Here is a 16,954-nt window from a genome sequence, read left to right as displayed (position 1 = left end):
GACCGGGTCGGACAGACCCCGGTCCCTTAAAGTCTGGCTTCCAATAGCCCTGTTGAGCAAGTCAGTGACTGGACAACAGGAGGAAGTATGGGACCTCGAGACAGGAGGACCTCCTGCCCTGGCTACCACCAGGGTACCTCCGCTACCAGGCGGCCGAAATCGGCGCACCCAGGATCTGAAGCTATTAAAATCGTCGGGATTCCTCAGCCTCCACTCTGTGGGGAAACCACTACAATGGGGGAAAGGCATAAAAGTTGCCGAGACAGACCCCACAGGGCCACCAGCGCAACTTGCACGTCTGTACCAGATCGCTAGATCTGGCCACTAACCTTGATACCCCTGTGGCTGAGACGAGTGGCTAGGAGATCCATGCCCTGCGAGGCTCACCTCCTGCCAGGGAGTTGACTCCATGTACCAAGACCAGTTGACCTGATTCAACTTTAGGCGACTCCAGTAGCCCGCCTGCCGGCATACCTGATGGTAGCCCGAAGCCACCGGCGTGGCGTTGTTAGGTTGAATCAAGATCGGACGACCTTGCAACCCCCTCGACCATGAGGAGAGGCATAGCCTCTCATAGTACCGCCCACAGTACTAGGGCAAGTAACGGTAGACAAGGTCTACGGCACCTGGTATTTCCAGGCGGACTCCCACCCAGGTGCTAACCAGGCCCGAGCTTGGGCAGTTACCGAGATTGGGCGCATATAGGCCTGTGTGGTCGTAGGTCCACTCACGTCCAGCGACTCTGGGCCGACCGGACCCCCCCAGATGCCCTCACAACCCTAGAGGTTGGCGTCCGTTGTAATCTCCACAGAAAGGAAGAAACCACCTCCCGGACCGAAAAGTCAGGGATCCCAGCCACCAATTCAGAGAGACACTGACTAGGTGGCGTACCTGAATCTGATGATTCAGAGACCAGAGATTCGTACCACTCGGACAGCATTTCCCTCTGGAAAAAAACACGAGTGTGGAACTGGGCATACTCTACCGCCTCGGAGGAGGCTACCCACAGACCTAGAATTTGCTTGCAAACGGAGAGACCAATTGCGTGATGTCAATAATCACCACCGACTGAAGAGTCTGCAAGTTCTCCAGGGAAAAGAAAGACCTTTGCCACCGAGGAGTCCGGAAGTCGTAGGCACTCCAAACTGAGTCGGAACCAGGGCCGACTCCAAATGTTTAACACCCACCCGAATTCACGGAGGGTCCGAAAAGCCAGACACAACCTCTGAGCCAGGAAGTCGTCTAAGTAGCCACGACAGCAAAGCCTCGCTGTCCCAATAAGGATAGGATAAGTGCAAAACTCCTTGGTGAAAATCATTGGTGGCGCCCAACGTGGGGCACGAACCCACGACCCTGAGATTAAGAGTCTCATGCTCTACCGACTGAGATAGCCGGGCTGCTGGCGCCAGTTCAAAAGGAAGGCCCACAACTGACCGTGGGCATCTCCATCGCGAGGCACAGAAAAACTCTATGACTTGCGCAAAGTTGAACAAGCATGTATGCGTCCTTATGTCCAAGGACGCCAGAAAGTCCCCCGGATGGAGCGCAGCTAAAAGCTATATAGGTAGCAGCCCCATGGTGGGTCGTACCTATGACCTTCTGCACCGAAGTGCAAGTGGCTACCCCACTGAACGAATGGATTCCGAGTGGACCTACCCATCATTCACAAAGACCTTCCCCCTGGAAGCCTGAGGGAGGAGAGCGCTCTTCCCTCCAGTGACATCCTTGATAATGTCAACCAGCAAGGACCCAAAGGTCTCCCACCCAAAAAGGGTAAATCAGTCAGGGCGTATGTTAGAGGCCTGGCCAGCAGACCAGCATTCCAACCAGAGAAGGCGCCATCTCAGAAACCAAAGCCCTGGGCGCGGCATCCAGTGAAACATCACAGACATATACAGGGCCCTGGACCTGCAGGTCCGTTAGCCTAACAACTTCGGGAGAGAGTCGGCGCTCCTCCACTGTATGGTTCAAAATGCTCACTCAGTGAGCGACTGGGATCCAGAGTAGTGGCCACAATAGGCCGCAAGACAGACCCCAGCATGATAGACATGGAACGGGTCAGAACTTCGGATCTTCTCAGTCAAATTCATACAAGCGGGGGTGTCCCGCAATAGGGGGGGTGGTCACCTATACATGACGCCCGGAGGGTCCACCACCGAAGGAGAAGCCCATCTCTTAAAAGGCTCCCCTCAAGGGGCACCGAGCCGCCAGGCGGTGAGGGACTACAAAAGCCCTCAGTGGCTTTTCTTTTTCCGCGTTTTTTAAAAATTAGCAAGAAAGGGCACAGAAGGAAAACCTACACAGAGCGGTCTGATTTGTGTGATCCCAAAAAAGACCGAGCCCTCAACGGAAACCCAGCTGCACTATCCAGCTACAGGGACTCCCGTACAGCAGTGAGAAGCGCACCTCTAAGTGCCTTATCCTGCACCCCCAGGTATCTGGTCCATGGCTCCATTCTGTGACAGAGCATTCCCCAGGGGATAAGAGGGGGGGGGAGGAGGGCACTTCTTTGACCCCTGCCCGTCCACAGTCCCCCACCCTGGCACCAAGGTGTCCAGGACAAACAGTAAAAAACCATCTGTGGGATCCCAGGTGGGGAAGGACCAGATACTGACTCCAATAGAGCAACCCATACACATAGTGTGTATGTATAAATTGCCATCGATTTACAGAAGCTCCAATGCCCTATGCAAGGCAACTCACCCTTCGCTGCGCTGGTCGGGGGTATCCCAGGGGACTCACCGAGGAGGAGACTGCCCAGCGCGCCATCCGCCCACAGCACACGGCGTGTGGGGAGGAAAAAATACTGTGAGGAGACTGCGGCACCCGAGGGACCTGTGTGTACCGTAGGATTCAGCACTAGGGGTCAGCCAAGATGGCCGCCGAACGTCCTCGGAGCGCGGCTACGGCAAAATGGCCGCCAACGGGAGTTTTCAATGCAATTGAAAACCACCCCAAAAATGGCGCCAGAGCCGGCCGAATGGCGGCAAAACGCAGCATTTAAACAGCAAAAGCCTCTAAGGCTTTTAAAAGTGTAAAAAAATAAAAAAATACACACAGAAACCTCACAGAAAAACTCAGGCCAGACACAGTCCCCTCAGGGAGCCCCCCCCCCCCCCCCCCGACAGCGGCAAATGTTTGCAATGCAGCAGAGGGAAAGGAGCAGGGAAGGGAGGAGAAAAGGCCCCCCAAACCCCGGGAATGCCCAGCCGTACCAACCCACCTAAGCGGGAGGGACTGTACTTACCTCAGAGCGAGCATTCGCTGACGCATTCCTGACAGAACTACAACCGCAATGGAGGTAGCTGTCGGCCCGGTCCACTGTGAGTGAGACAACACCACAGCCCAGTCATATGTGGACCCGGAGCAAAGCTCACCGGCCACCTCAGGAGTCATGAGGTATGGCGTGGCAGACCAAGCCTCTTTGCAAAGGTGTGTCCACGCATGCTGGTCGGACTGAGAAGACTACAAGGATCTATAATATCCAGCCTGTCTCTCAGCCGACAGTTGAAAGAAGATTCTTTAAGAAAAAATTAAAAGAAAAGAAAATAAAAGAAAATTTCTCCTCAAGGCGCTGGGCCCAAAGGGAGCCATACGTCCATCTCCTTTGCTAGGCAGAACGAAACTGAGGCTGCATGCTGCAGTGAGGAGGGTTATGTCTGGAGGGGGCGGGGCTGTTCAACTCTGTTAATGTAACATGTATTTAACCATTTAACATGTTTCTGCCTAGTCCTCTCCTGTAAACAGGGAACATAACCCACTTGTCAAGACTTAAGGAGCTGTGTCCGTCCATGGACGATAAGAGAAAGTTGTTGTTATTTTGTCTCACTGTTAAAATAAACCTACCATTAAAATAGACTGATCATTTGTCAGTAGGCAAACGTACAAAATCAGCAGGGGATCAAATACACATACATGCATTAATAGCATTTGAAAAGGCTGCAAGTGACCTGAAAGTAAAATTACAAAATGGGTCTGAGAAAAATATTTAGATAAAAAGGAGATCTAATAAGTTTTAGAATTTGTAACCCCTGGTTGCAATTATTCTAGACATATACACACACACACACACACACACATCATACCTTATGGCATCTCCTGGCCATACCGCTCCCCAGTTGCTGCACAGTAATGCCACCCGAGACACTTCCTTAGGCTGAGCTCTACAGGTAACACCCCGATGAAACAAAGTCCTCATATAAAGTATCAGGAAAGGAAGAAGCTGAATGACCTCTTCCTTAAGACAGTAGGTTTCCTCTGCCAGCCATACTCCAAGTAGTCTTACAGAAGCCAGCACAAACGGATCCTCATGTTTCTCCAAGCCAACCTAAAAAAAGCCAACATAAGGCTTCAAATGAAGTAAATGTCAACAATTTTACTTTTTTAATCGGATAGTCAGTATTTGGACAAAATGTAAGTATTAATAAAAAGGCAGTTTCTCTTTAACAGACATGTTATACTTACCTACTCTGTGCAGTGGTTTAGCACAGAACAGCCCCGATCCTCCATTTCTTTGGTCCCCTGCTAGAGCTTCTGGCCCCTCCCTCCCACATAGCAAGCAGCTTGCTATGGGGGCTCTCAAGCCACCGCTTCTTGTATCCATTTACACAGGGAGCATGGCTTGGCCCACCCCCACTCACTAGCTGTGATTGACAGTAGCGGGACCAAGGTCTCCCATTGCTATCTCTGCTAATGAGTAGGAGACCATGGAGAGGGACGAGGGGAGGGACGACTGCTGTACATTAAAGGTTAATTACCTTCATGCACGAAGGAAAAAAAAAAAAAAAAGCATTGAAAATGCAGCAAGAACACATGAATGACGCACCCGTGTTACGTTTTTGAGTCACATGACCTATGGAGGGGAGGGGGGTGGGGGTTGGAGAAAAACACCCCTCACACCATAAGCACAGTAAGATTTTTGGTAATCGTTTTCAGCATCATTAGCGACACTTTTCTATTGGCAAAATGTCGAAAACACATGTCTATATGCATCGCTACACAAGACACCTTTTGTGACAATACATAAAAAACTTCAAATTTGACACTCTGAAAGTGCATGAACAAAAGAAACTTTTCGATCTGCTCCCTTTTGGTTTTTTAAAAACATACAAACATTATATTTTGTGCAAAAGATTGTGGATTCTGCCAGAAATCCAGTAATATGACAACAGGAGCTCTGCATACCAAGAAGTCTATTCAGCCTTGCCCAGATTACCATCACTGGACTACAGGACACACACACACGTTTACAACCCCTAAATTGCTTTTTAGCTGCAGAAGCCAAGGGTGTACATATGTTGTGGCCACAGCTGGAAAAGATACCCCAGGTTAATGGGGCTGCACTGCAACGTTGCAGCTCAGTGATGCTGCATTTAAAGGGGCTAAAACCAGCATTAAGGAGACATATCACCTCTTCAAAGTAGTGGTGCACCAAAATTTTGGCTGCCGAAACATAACGTTTTCGGCAGGCGGCCGAAAGTTTAAAAAGTGCCGATAATGGACCCGAAAAGAGGCCGGGGCCATCCCACACATGCATCATCCCGCGCGCCCCCTGAAAAAAAAAAATTATGTAAACCTAGCTTATGACTATACCAAGAATGTGGAAGAGTGCTGCTCTCCTACCTCAAAGAATATTTGTAAAAAAAAGGTTATGATTACACAGACCATCTTATACAATCTAAGATTGGCCGAGGTGGAAAGCCAGGCATCATGATCTTCACCTCAGCCAACCAAAGAAGCTTGTATTCACTGGGGAAAAAAATACTACCCTATACAAATACAAAGCTGCTCCTAAAAGGCCAAGCTTCCATGCAAGTGACTCCATTTCCCCTCTATGAAGAAAATCACTTAATTTATGTAGCAAATGCTACTACAGGACCCCCCCGCTAGCATACTAATAATTAGTTTTAACCAAACAAAGTATTTAGACCCCTTTCACACTGACACGTTTTTACAGCGTTTTAGCGTTAAAAATATCGCTCTTAAAACGCTCTCCATGCATCTCAATGGACCCTTTCACACTTAGTCCTGCAAGCAGCATCTTTGGAGCAGCTTTTGGGCGCTGAATAAAATGCTCCAAAAACGCCCCTCTCCATTGAAATGAATTGAAAAGCGCTGTAAAAACGCCTTACCCTTTTACACTGAGGCACTGCAAAAACGCCCTAAAACGTTAGAGTCTTAGCGGTGCTTTACTAGCACATTGGGATTACAGATGAGACTTTGCTCGAAAAAAGCCCCAGTGTAAAAGGGGCCTTAGCGTCGGTTCACACTGGGGCGACTTGGGATCCGACTTGAGGTCGCCTCAAGTCGTCCCAAGTCGCGCTGTAGAGAAAAACAATGCAAGTGAATGGGAGCGGTGTTAATGCACACTACTCAAGTCGCTCCGACTTCAGAAAAGGTTCCTGTACTACTTCAATCCGATTTGTAGGCGATTTGTACCCATTGATTTCAATGGAAGTCGCCTCCAAGTCTGATCACTGTCTTAAATTAAGCGACTTTCCAGGAAGATAACATACATTTCTCAGGCAAACCTCTCCCTCCCCTAGAGCTGATTGATTGGCCACTGGAAAGTCTCCTGTCCTGGAGACGACTTCAAGTCATGTTGTAAATCGCCCCAGATCGCCCTGTGGTTCATGTTCAAGTCGTGTCAGAGTCGCCTCTGAAAGTCGCGCTGGAAGTCGTGTCGCCCTAGTGTGAACCGACTCTAGAGTGGACAGGAAATCTGCAGTTCTTTAAAGACTATGCAAAGTTGATAACATTACAAAATACCTGCTGTAAGTAGTACATCACTGCGCCACAAGCCTCTTGTACAACTTGAAGGAGCTGCAACTTCTGGTCCTCTTTTAGCATGTGACGTGCCTTTTCTTCAACACACTCATGAATGCCCATCTCAACCAAGGAATAACAAGCTGAAACAGCTTGCCAAGTAGGGATTGGATTAGGATCCTCCAGTGCCATCCTAACCTCAACACAAGCCAAGTTGACGAGTAAACAGAAAAATTTTCTCTTCCCTTTTCCTTCAGTCAAAATCCAAGAGGAACCATAAACATGAGAAAGCAAAGCTCCAAGCTTTAATGCCGGGTCTCTCTGGGAAGCAGCAAGCTTATTTCTAAGTACTTTAAATAAACCCATACGAAGATGTTTTAAGCAGTCTTTACCCCAAGAAGTCACAGTTAAAACCGGTGAAGGAGGTAGGAACACAGGAAGAATCTCTGCCAAGTGGAACTTACGACTGCCCTCCTCTTTATTAAATTCTTCGCTTAGCTTAACCAATAGGAGTTGAAGTTCTTTTTCACTTATCTTCCAGGATTTGTCTGGCATAGAGGAGAGTAAAGTGGTTAGAATGCCAAGAGCATTTTCCCAACCAAGACTGTGATTCAAATAAGCTTGACATAAAGATGATATGGTGCCACCAGATACCAAGTGTTTGATCCCTCCAGGAGCAGCCAATATGCCCGTCAAGCACTGATAGGCATCCTCTACCATGCAAGATGCCTTCTTTTCTTCCTGGCTTAGTGTACTTACAGTTGCATTGAAAACTGGAATTTTATTAAGAAACTCAGGATGAGTGGCCAGAGAGGGGTCACGGCAGAAACAAGCCAACAGGGTCAAGCCCAGACTTCGAAGCAAGTACTCCGGACACCCATCAAGTGACAATTTGGAGAAAAGAAGCCGGTTTGGGAAAGAGAAACCAACTGCATCAAAGATTTTGCACCGAATTCCTTCATCCAACTCTGCGCCTTTGGAACACTTTGTGATCTAAAAAAATAAAAATACAATTTTTAATGAGGAAAAAAAACAAAAAAACATTCCCATTACCAAGGAGATAGAGCAGTAATACATTCTACCAAAAGGAATAGATTCTGTAAAGAATCTCAAATGATAAAATTCAATATTTTATAGTTCTTTTCAGGAGTAAATTCTAATATATTATACAAAAGGATTGAAAGAAAAGCAATCCTAACATTTGACAATGACCCACACTGCATGACATTCCTATACAAATCCATTAGGCCTTACCATTAGAAGTGCAGCAAACTGCTCACTGTCACCATTTGCTGTTTGAAGAATTTCCAAACATTTTTCCAAGGCAAAATTCATAGGGTTTTCATCTGCAGAGGGTTCTGGTCTTTCCGTCATTATGCAAATAACCTGGAAGGATGGAAATTAGAACTTTTTAAAATTGCTTTACATGACTCACTTGAGCAGCGAAAAAGTTACAAAGAAACTTAAAGGGGAGTTCCACCCACAATTTCACTTTTTAAATATAAATACCCCTGTAATACACAAGCTTAATGTATTCTAGTAAAGTTAGTCTGTAAACTAAGGTCCGTTTTGTTAGGTTGTTACAGCATTTAAATAGTTTATAATCTAGAAATAGACCGTGGCCATCTTAAAGCGGTAGTTCACCCCCCCCCCCCCCGACACGATTTTACCATCGAGACAGGCATTGTAGCGCGAGCTACAGTATGCCTGTCCCGATTTTTTTAACCCCGGACTCACCTTGTAAATCGGAGATCGTATTTTTCGGCTCCCGCGGGGAATGGGCGTGCCTATGGAGAGGGAGGATGATTGACGGCCGGCCCTGGCACGTCACTCTCCCCGAAGACAGCCGGAGTAGGTCTCGGCTCTTCACGGCGCCTGCGCACAGGCTATGCGCACGCGTCGTGAAGACCAAGCCTATTTCGGCTATTTCCGGAGAAGCGTGACGCGCCAGAGCCGGCCGTCAATCATCCTCCGTCTCCATAGGCACGCCCATTCCCCGGTATCTTCGATCTACGCGTACAAGGTGAGTACGGGGGTAAAAAATTCGGGACAGGCATACTGTAGCTCGCGCTACAATGCCTGATTTTATGGTAAAAGAAAAAAAAAAAAAATGTTTTCGTCGATAGGGTGAACCCCCGCTTTAAGTGTGGGCATCATGAAGCCAGACTGTATGACTTCCTGGATTTCAGCTTTGCATATCTCGCACATGCTCAGTGCACAAGCGATGTAATAGGTTTCAGTCAGGTTTGCAAGGACTACTGGGAAACATGATGCCTATCCCAGAAACCCTTGCAAATAGCCTAGGCAAATAAGGAGGAGGAAGTAATGAAGGACTACAAAATAAAGGTATTTACAAGCAACAAATTAAATAAAAATTGTCCATTCTGAACACTATGAGATTAGAGCATGCAGCACAGACAAACATAAAAAAATGGGTGGAACTCCACTTTAATGTGCAAAAATCATCTAGGAGTGCACATGAGTAGCCAACACAGGAAACACAAGATTCACATCCAAATAAAGTGGCAGTTATACGTCAGTCTCCGCAAGTAAAAAAGAAGCAAAAGGCAAAGCTTAAAGCGGAGGTCCAGGAAAATTGTTATATATATATATATATATATATATACACACACACAATATATATATATATATATATATATATATATATATATATATATATATATATATATATATATATATATATATATATATATATATATATATATATATATATAATGTATGAGAAGCCAGCAGCTACAGATGCTGCAGCTGCTGTCTTAATAAATGGACACTTACGTGTCCAGGGTGCCCGCGATGTCAGCAGCAGAAGACGAGCAATCGCTTGTCTCTCGGCTGCCCCCACCACCATCCTCTGTGAGGGAATCAGGAAGTGGAGCCTTGCGGCTTCACTGCCTGGTTCCCTACTGAGCATGCACGAGTAGCGCATTTCCAGTGGTCCCCCTGTCTCCTGGGACCAGTATGTTTCCCAGAAGGCAGCAGGGGGGGGGGGGGGTATAGTGACTTTATGCTGACCTTATGCTGCTGGGGAAGAAGCTGGATGCATTTCTTGAAAGAAGAAAGTAAGGGTCTGGAGAAGGACCAGAGGAGGGGTGGAGCATTCCTGCGTGCGAGAGCCACATGAAATGCCCCGGAGGGCCAGATTCGGCCTGTGGGCCTTGTGTTTGACACCTGTGACTTAGCCAAAACATTACAACAGCAAAAGGAATGAACGTCGGTCTGTAAATGAGAGAAGGTAGTGGAGCGGGATCAGTGACACTCTCACTCTCATCTGCTCTCAGAGCGAGTTAATTCCCCCTTCTCCATGCTCAGGGTGTCTCCGCCTCTCTTCCGGTGCCTCAAGTGATGCTTTTCCTAACATGGGGTCTTCCCCTTCATTGTACTGGCTGTCAGCTCATCAGCTGACTTTCTGCTTCAGTATCCATCACACTGCATAATGCGGTGGGCGGGGAGGGGGCTTTATTCAGTAGGCAGGCTCTCCTCTGGTTCTCCAGGAGAAGCGGAGCACCGCGCGCAACCCTTGAGGACATCACTGGCAATAGATACAGCTGACTGTCAGCATCAATTATATTCAACACACCTAGCTAATGCTACTTTTTTTATAACATCCACAGTGTATGAGGTCTTAGTCACCATTAGGAACATTCAGCGTTTTTTTCTGCTGGAAAAATGCTCCAAAAAAATAATAATAATAATAATAAATTTATATATATATTTCTGCTCCTAGATACAGAAGTTCACAATTGCTAATGGCCCAAGGTAGTGTACATGGACAAATAGAACATTATTTAGCTTCTAGGGGCAGAAAAATAATGGCAACAGCTTCTGGGAGAAGAAGAAAAAAAAACACACACATCATTTAAAGCCTCATACACACGATCGTATTTTCCGCAGACAAAGCCTTGTACTGTTGTCCAAAGGGCGTTTGCCATGAACTTGTCTTGCATACAAAGCGGCACACAATTGTCAGCCAACGAACACAAAAGTAGTGACGTACTACGTGTTTTTTCAGCTCTTTAGCTTCCAAGAATGCGCATTTGTACTTCAGACTTTTGTCCGAAGGACTTGTATACACACGATCGGAAAATCCGGCAACAGACCATTGTCCATGGAAAATTTTAAAGCCTGCCACCCAATATTTGTCCGCGGAAAATCTAACAATTGTCTGACGGAGCGTACAAATGGTTGGATTTTCCACCAACAGGCTGTCAACACACAATTCCCATCGAAAAATCTGATCGTGTGTACGAGGCTTAAGGCCTAGAGGCAGAAGCGATGTCAGACGTCGCTCTGGCCCGCCAAGGGCATAGAGTCGAGTGGGGGAAATCTTGCCCTTACTCAACTTCCTGCCCCTTGCGCCAGGAGATCGGATCATGCCCTCGCCCCCCCCCCTTTACCCGCATCTCTGATAAGTGGGAAAATGACCGGATGGGGCACCTCTCAGTTGCTTATAAGAGTGATCCCTTAGGGTCTTCTCCTACCTGGTTTCCCCTTCTCTTTCCCCCCTTTGTCTTTTTATGGATGCTACCTATGCGAAGTTAAGTAAGGCATCAGTCTCAGGATACTGCACACTATATATTTTATTTGAGGCATTGTTATTACTGTTGGAATGTGTGAGGCCAAAGATCAGAGGAAGGCTTCCTCCTCAACTGAATTGTTTATACACTAGGCATATTCATACTCTCATTTCTGCTTTTGTCTGTTTAACACATTTATACATGTGTACTGCTGTTATATCCTCCTCAAAATAAAAACGTTATTCGGAAAAAAAGTGATCCCATGGCAAATCCATCACCAGGACCACATTTTATCGGACAATGAATCAATCACCTGCTTTATATAAAAAATAAAAATCAATAAGGTGTGCTCAAGTCAGGCATTTCCATTAACCACTTATAGCAGAATGATGGCCGGGAAGTGGTTATGTTATGGATAACATATGCTGGCGTGCTCCCATGGGGGCGTGCAGTGTGACGATCACAAGTTCGTTGTGTCAGTCTGACACGCCACATCTCCGATCGTGATAAGGAGCCTCAGAGTAAATGGCATTCCTCAGTTTGCGCTCACAGGGAGAGCCGATCGGCGGCTCTCCCTGTCAGAGAGGGGGGGGGGGTCTGCTGTGCTGATAATCAGCACAGCCCCCATCAGATGTGCCAATCAGCTACAAATCAGTGCCCCAATAATAAAGTCTGCAAGTGCCCAAAGTACCAAACACATTACCAATCAGTGCCCAACAGTAACACATCAATGCCTCATCATCAGTGCCACCTATTGGTGCCCATCAATTCTACATATCCGTGCTTCCCCATCAGTGCCAGTCAGTGAAGGGAACATTTTATGACAAACTTTTGGGGTCTTTTTTAGTTTTTTTAGCAAAAAATAAAACCCCAGAGGTGATCAAATACCACCAAAAGAAAGCTCTATTTGTGGAAAGAAAATGATTAAAATTTTGCTTGGGTAAAGTGACCGCACACAATTGTCATTCAAAGTGTAAGGCCCCTTTCACACGGGGACAGAACCGCTTTCAGCGGTCCGCCAGCTCGGTGGGAGATCTCTCCGCAGATCTCCGCTGAGCCGGCAGATGACAAGTCCCTCTCGGCTTACTGCGCGGGGAGGGGCTTGTGCAGCGCCGCTGTCTCTTATGGGGAGATCTGATGAAAACGGACAGCATGTCCGGTTTCATCAGATCTGATCCGCCATGGACGGATGGTGATGTAGTGCCATCCGGCTGATTTCCGACACTCCATAGAGATGTATGGATCGGCCTTTCAGGTCCGCCGACAAAACTGACAGGTCCGACCATGTAAAAGGGGCCCAACAGCGATGAAAGCTGGAAATTATTCTGGGCAGGAAGGGGCGAAAGTGCCCGGTATTAAAGTAGTTAAAGTCTATGGGGCCAAAAACACTTGAAATCTGCCAAAATAAAAGCTCATTTACTTTTTTTTAAAGCTCAGACGTCCGCTCCGCTCGTCCGTTCATTACAAGTCCGTTTACGGACTTGTAATGAATCCCTATGGGATCGCGTCTGTTAGCGGATGGAGCATCCGCTAACGTCCGCGACCTTCCGTGTCCGTCGGGATCCGCTTTTGCGAACGGAAGAAACCCTATTTTTCTTCCGTCCGGCGGAACGGATCGGATGCAGACGGACACACGGTCCGTCTGCATTCCCCCATAGGGGAGAGCAGAGACAGGGCGGTCTCTGCACTGTGTGCGGGGACCGCCCTATCCGCCGACAGCTCAGATGACGGATGATGCCCGCTGAGCTTTGGCGGACACACGGAGCGGACACAGAAACAGTCCGCTCCGTGTGAAAGGACCCTTAGTCATTTTGCTTCAGACAACAGAATGCTTATATGTGAGAATGGGCAACTGAAACTAATGGAATTTTTCTTCTTGGGGGGGGGGGTTTAGAGTGTCAGAGCTGAGCATCCATCTCTAGCCAGCAATGTTGCACGAGCGCCACTGCCGTTCAGGACTCTGCCTCCTGATTGGCTGGGACACAGCAGGGGAGGGGCCAGGAGTACCAAACAGGTGGGTGCAGGCTACTCTGTGCAAAGCCATTTCTCGGGGCAGGTAATAATAATAATAATAATAATAATAATGCTTTTAAAAGCCACTAGAAGCTAGCAGAAAAACACAATTATCAGCAGTTTTCCTCCAGCGGTTTTTTGAGCTTCCAAAACCATTAGATCTTTAGAAGTCCTTAAAGTCAGAAGTCCAATTGACTTACTTCACTGAGCCAGGAAGAATATAGCAGCCAGGGGATTCCTATTATAAAGTTCTGTAGATGTCTATTTTTCTTATCAGCCAATAGCTCCCTATGAGGGCTCGCAGCTACCTCAGCATATGTCACCGATCAGGCCCCTCTATATCCCAATCCACTGACACTCCACACACACGCGCTCCTCTTACCTCTATTCACACGTTCTTTCCTGTCTCCGAATAAACGCCACAACTTCCGCCTTACAGCCAATCAGCGATCACCCCACTCTTATACATCCTGCGGCCTAGGCCAGGGCCCGCTACCATGGTAACGGACGCCATGCTGAGAAGGGGGGAGGTCTGGCATCCGGGTAAGCCAGCGCTTCCGGGAGGAGGGATGTGGGTTGGGGACTGGGGGAGGGGCTCGGGGGTTTAGGTCCGGGGACAGCGACAGGTACAGCGACGAAGGTATCTGGGCTGCTCTGTGTAATGCTGACATGGAAGAGCCACGCTGCAGGTATGTGAGTCACATGTCATTCCCACATTATGTGTACATGGCTTAGAATGGTGGCCACTTTATATGTCTCATGATAGGGAGCTGATTAATGGCACCAGGCTGGGCAATGGGCACACATCTATATTATTCTGAGGTAAAGGTTAGTCAGGACAATGGCATTCCTGAGAAAGTGACCACTGCTAAAATCAGCTTTCATTTATCTCTAATGTCATTCGTCTGTATGGAGAATATAAATGCATATGTGCGTATGGAGAATATAAATATAAATACATATGTGCGTATGGAGAATATAAATACATATGTGTGTATGGAGAATATAAATATAAATACATATGTGTGTATGGAGAATATAAATACATGTGTGTGTGTGTATGGAGAAAATAAATACATATGTGTGTATGGAGAATATAAATACATATGTGTGTATGGAGAATATAAATATAAATACATATGTGTGTATGGAGAATATAAATACATATGTGTGTATGGAGAATATAAATATAAATACATATGTGTGTATGGAGAATATAAATATAAATACATGTGTGTGTGTATGGAGAATTGGGACAGCTGTGTCTGCTTGTATGGGAAAAATAAAATATAAATAAATACATGTACAGTGTGTGTGTGTGTGTGTGTATATATATATATATATATATATATATATATATATATATATATATATATTTTGTGTGTAAAAATATAAATAAATACATACATATATATTTTTTTTAATATATATATATATTGTGTGTATATACTATATTACCAAAAATATTGGGAAACTTACGTTATTTTTTATTTAATAGGTATTTATTTTTCATAAACACAAACAAGAAAGCACTATTCAGAAAACAACAAAAACAAAATAGAAGGCACCATTGGAAAAGACATAGTACAGTGTACAGATTGATACCATAAAAAAAGAGTTAATCGAAGGATATTCCATCCTGAGCCCATTCATTCCCAAGGAGAATAATGGAGATGGGTGGGGGGGAAGGAGGAGGAATATCGGTGGTACAACCCAGAAATCATGGGTGCCGAGAACCACTTTGAAGGAATAGTAAGCAGACATACTCATTCATACAACATACATACCAGCGACATGGTCCACTGATTGGCCAACAAATTGCGACTGAATGCCTACACACATGAACTTTAATGGCATGCCAGTCTTAGTCCGTAGGGTTCAATATTGAGTTGGCCCACCTTTTGCAGCTATAGCAGTTTCAACTCTTCTGGGAAGGCTGTCCACAAGGTTTAGGAGTGTGTCTATGGGAATGTTTGACCATTCTTCCAGAAGAGCATTTGTGAGGTCAGGCACTGATGTGGACAAGAAGGTCTGGCTCGTAGTCTCCCTTCTAATTCATTTCAAAGGTGTTCTATTGGGTTGAGGCCAGTCAAGTTCCTCCACCCCAAACTCACTCATCCATGTCTTTATGGACCTTGTTTGTGCTCTTGTGCGCAGTCATGTTGGAACAGGAAGAGGCAATCCCCAAACTGTTCCCACAAAGTTGGGAGCATGAAATTGTCCAAAATCTCTTGGAATGCTGACGCCTTAAGAGTTCCTTTCACTGGAACTAAGGGGGCCAAGCCTTACCCTTGAAAAGCAACCCCACACCATAATCAACCCCCCCTCCCCACCAAATGATTTGGACCAGTACACAAAGCAAGGTCCATAAAGACACGGCAGAGCGAGTTTGAGGTGGAGGAACTTGACTGGTCTCCACAGAGTCCTAACCGAAACCTGATAGAACACCTTTGGGATGAATTAGAGCGGAGACTGCGAGCCAGGACTTCTCATCCAACATCCGTGCCTGACCTCACAAATAATTGAAGCTGTTATAGCTGCAAAGGGTGGACCAACTCAATAGAGAACCCTACAGACTAAGACTTGGATGCCATTAAAGTTTGTGTGCGTGTAAAGGCAGGTGTCCCAATACTTTTGGTAAGGTTGTGTATATAATATATATATATATTCTCACAAGTATGAGTACACCCCTCACATTTTTTTTCAATATTTTATTGTCTTTTCTTGTAACAACACTGAAGAAATGACACTTTGCTACAATGTAGAGTAGTGAGTGTACAGCTTGTATAACAGTGTAAAATTGCTGTCCCCTCAAAATAACTCGACACACAGCCATTAATGTCTAAACCGCTGGAAATAAAGGTCAGTACACCCCTAAGTAAAAATGTCCAAATTGGGCCAAAGTGTCAATATTTTGTGTGGCCGCCATTATTTTCCAGCACTGCCTTAACCCTCTTAGGCATGGAGTTCACCAGAGCTTCACAGGTTGCCACTGGAGTCCTCTTCCACTTCTCCATGACGACATCACGTAGCTGGTGGATGTTAGAGATCTTGCGCTCCTCCACCTTCTATTTGAGGATGCCCCACAGTTGCTCAATAGAGTTTAGGTCTGTAGACATGCTTGACCAGTCCATCACCTTTACCCTCAGCTTCTTTAGCAAAGCTGTGGTCGTCTTGGAGGAGTGTTTGGGGTCGTTATGTTGGAATACTGCCCTGAGGCCCAGTCTCTGAAGGGAGGGGACCATGCTCTGCTTCAGTATGTCACAGTACATGTTGGCATTCATGGTTCCCTCAATGAACTGTAGCTCCCCAGTGCCAGTGTCTTGTTGAGCTGATTCCTCCTATGGATAGGTTCCTGCCTCGACTGCGCAAACGCGGCCAGGCGCGGCACATGCGCAGTAGGAGGCCTCGGAAATCTCCGACCTCAACAGCTGATTGTCAGCTGTAGACGAGCTCGCTCCCGATGCCTGATTATACACGCTTGGTAATCCATGGCGCTCTATAGTACACGCCGCTCTATACAGCAAGGGGCGGATGTGATATTGAGCAGTGCTTTTTTGATTGGTTATACACGCCGCTCTATACAGCAAGGGGCGGATGTGAGACGTGTATTTTATTGAGAAAACCATCCCCCAAAAAAG

General features: G+C 46.4%; 2 protein-coding genes and 1 non-coding gene across 4 annotated transcripts in view; 1 reads left to right on the top strand and 2 right to left on the bottom strand.

The window, feature by feature from the left end:
- Positions 1 to 13,787, bottom strand: part of NCDN (neurochondrin) — a 31,615-nt gene extending 17,828 nt beyond the window's left edge. Inside the window, exons 1-4 of one of the 2 annotated variants that reach the window (XM_040337310.1) lie at positions 13,696 to 13,787; positions 8,020 to 8,151; positions 6,769 to 7,758; positions 4,086 to 4,327 (exon numbers count right to left, since the gene is read on the bottom strand). In XM_040337310.1, the coding sequence (XP_040193244.1) occupies positions 4,086 to 4,327; positions 6,769 to 7,758; positions 8,020 to 8,139 (1,352 nt within the window). In that variant the 5' untranslated portion in view covers positions 8,140 to 8,151; positions 13,696 to 13,787. Of the gene's footprint in view, positions 1 to 4,085; positions 4,328 to 6,768; positions 7,759 to 8,019; positions 8,152 to 13,621; positions 13,656 to 13,695 lie in introns of those variants that run through there. The other variant, XM_040337311.1, reaches the window with a different exon arrangement.
- On the bottom strand, positions 1,325 to 1,397 carry TRNAK-CUU. The gene has a single exon. It is a non-coding gene; the product is annotated as a tRNA-Lys (tRNA).
- A 123-nt stretch (positions 13,788 to 13,910) lies between the features above and the next one.
- KIAA0319L (KIAA0319 like) overlaps positions 13,911 to 16,954 on the top strand; it is a 135,898-nt gene continuing 132,854 nt past the window's right edge. Inside the window, exon 1 of the mRNA XM_040337309.1 lies at positions 13,911 to 14,002. The gene's annotated coding sequence lies outside the window, so the exon portion shown is untranslated. The remainder of the gene's footprint in view (positions 14,003 to 16,954) is intronic.

This window comes from Rana temporaria, chromosome 2 (genome assembly GCF_905171775.1).
Source record: "Rana temporaria chromosome 2, aRanTem1.1, whole genome shotgun sequence".
Lineage (NCBI taxonomy): Eukaryota > Metazoa > Chordata > Amphibia > Anura > Ranidae > Rana > Rana temporaria.
Note: the sequence above shows the minus strand (reverse complement) of the source record. Positions and strands in the feature narration are given on the sequence as shown.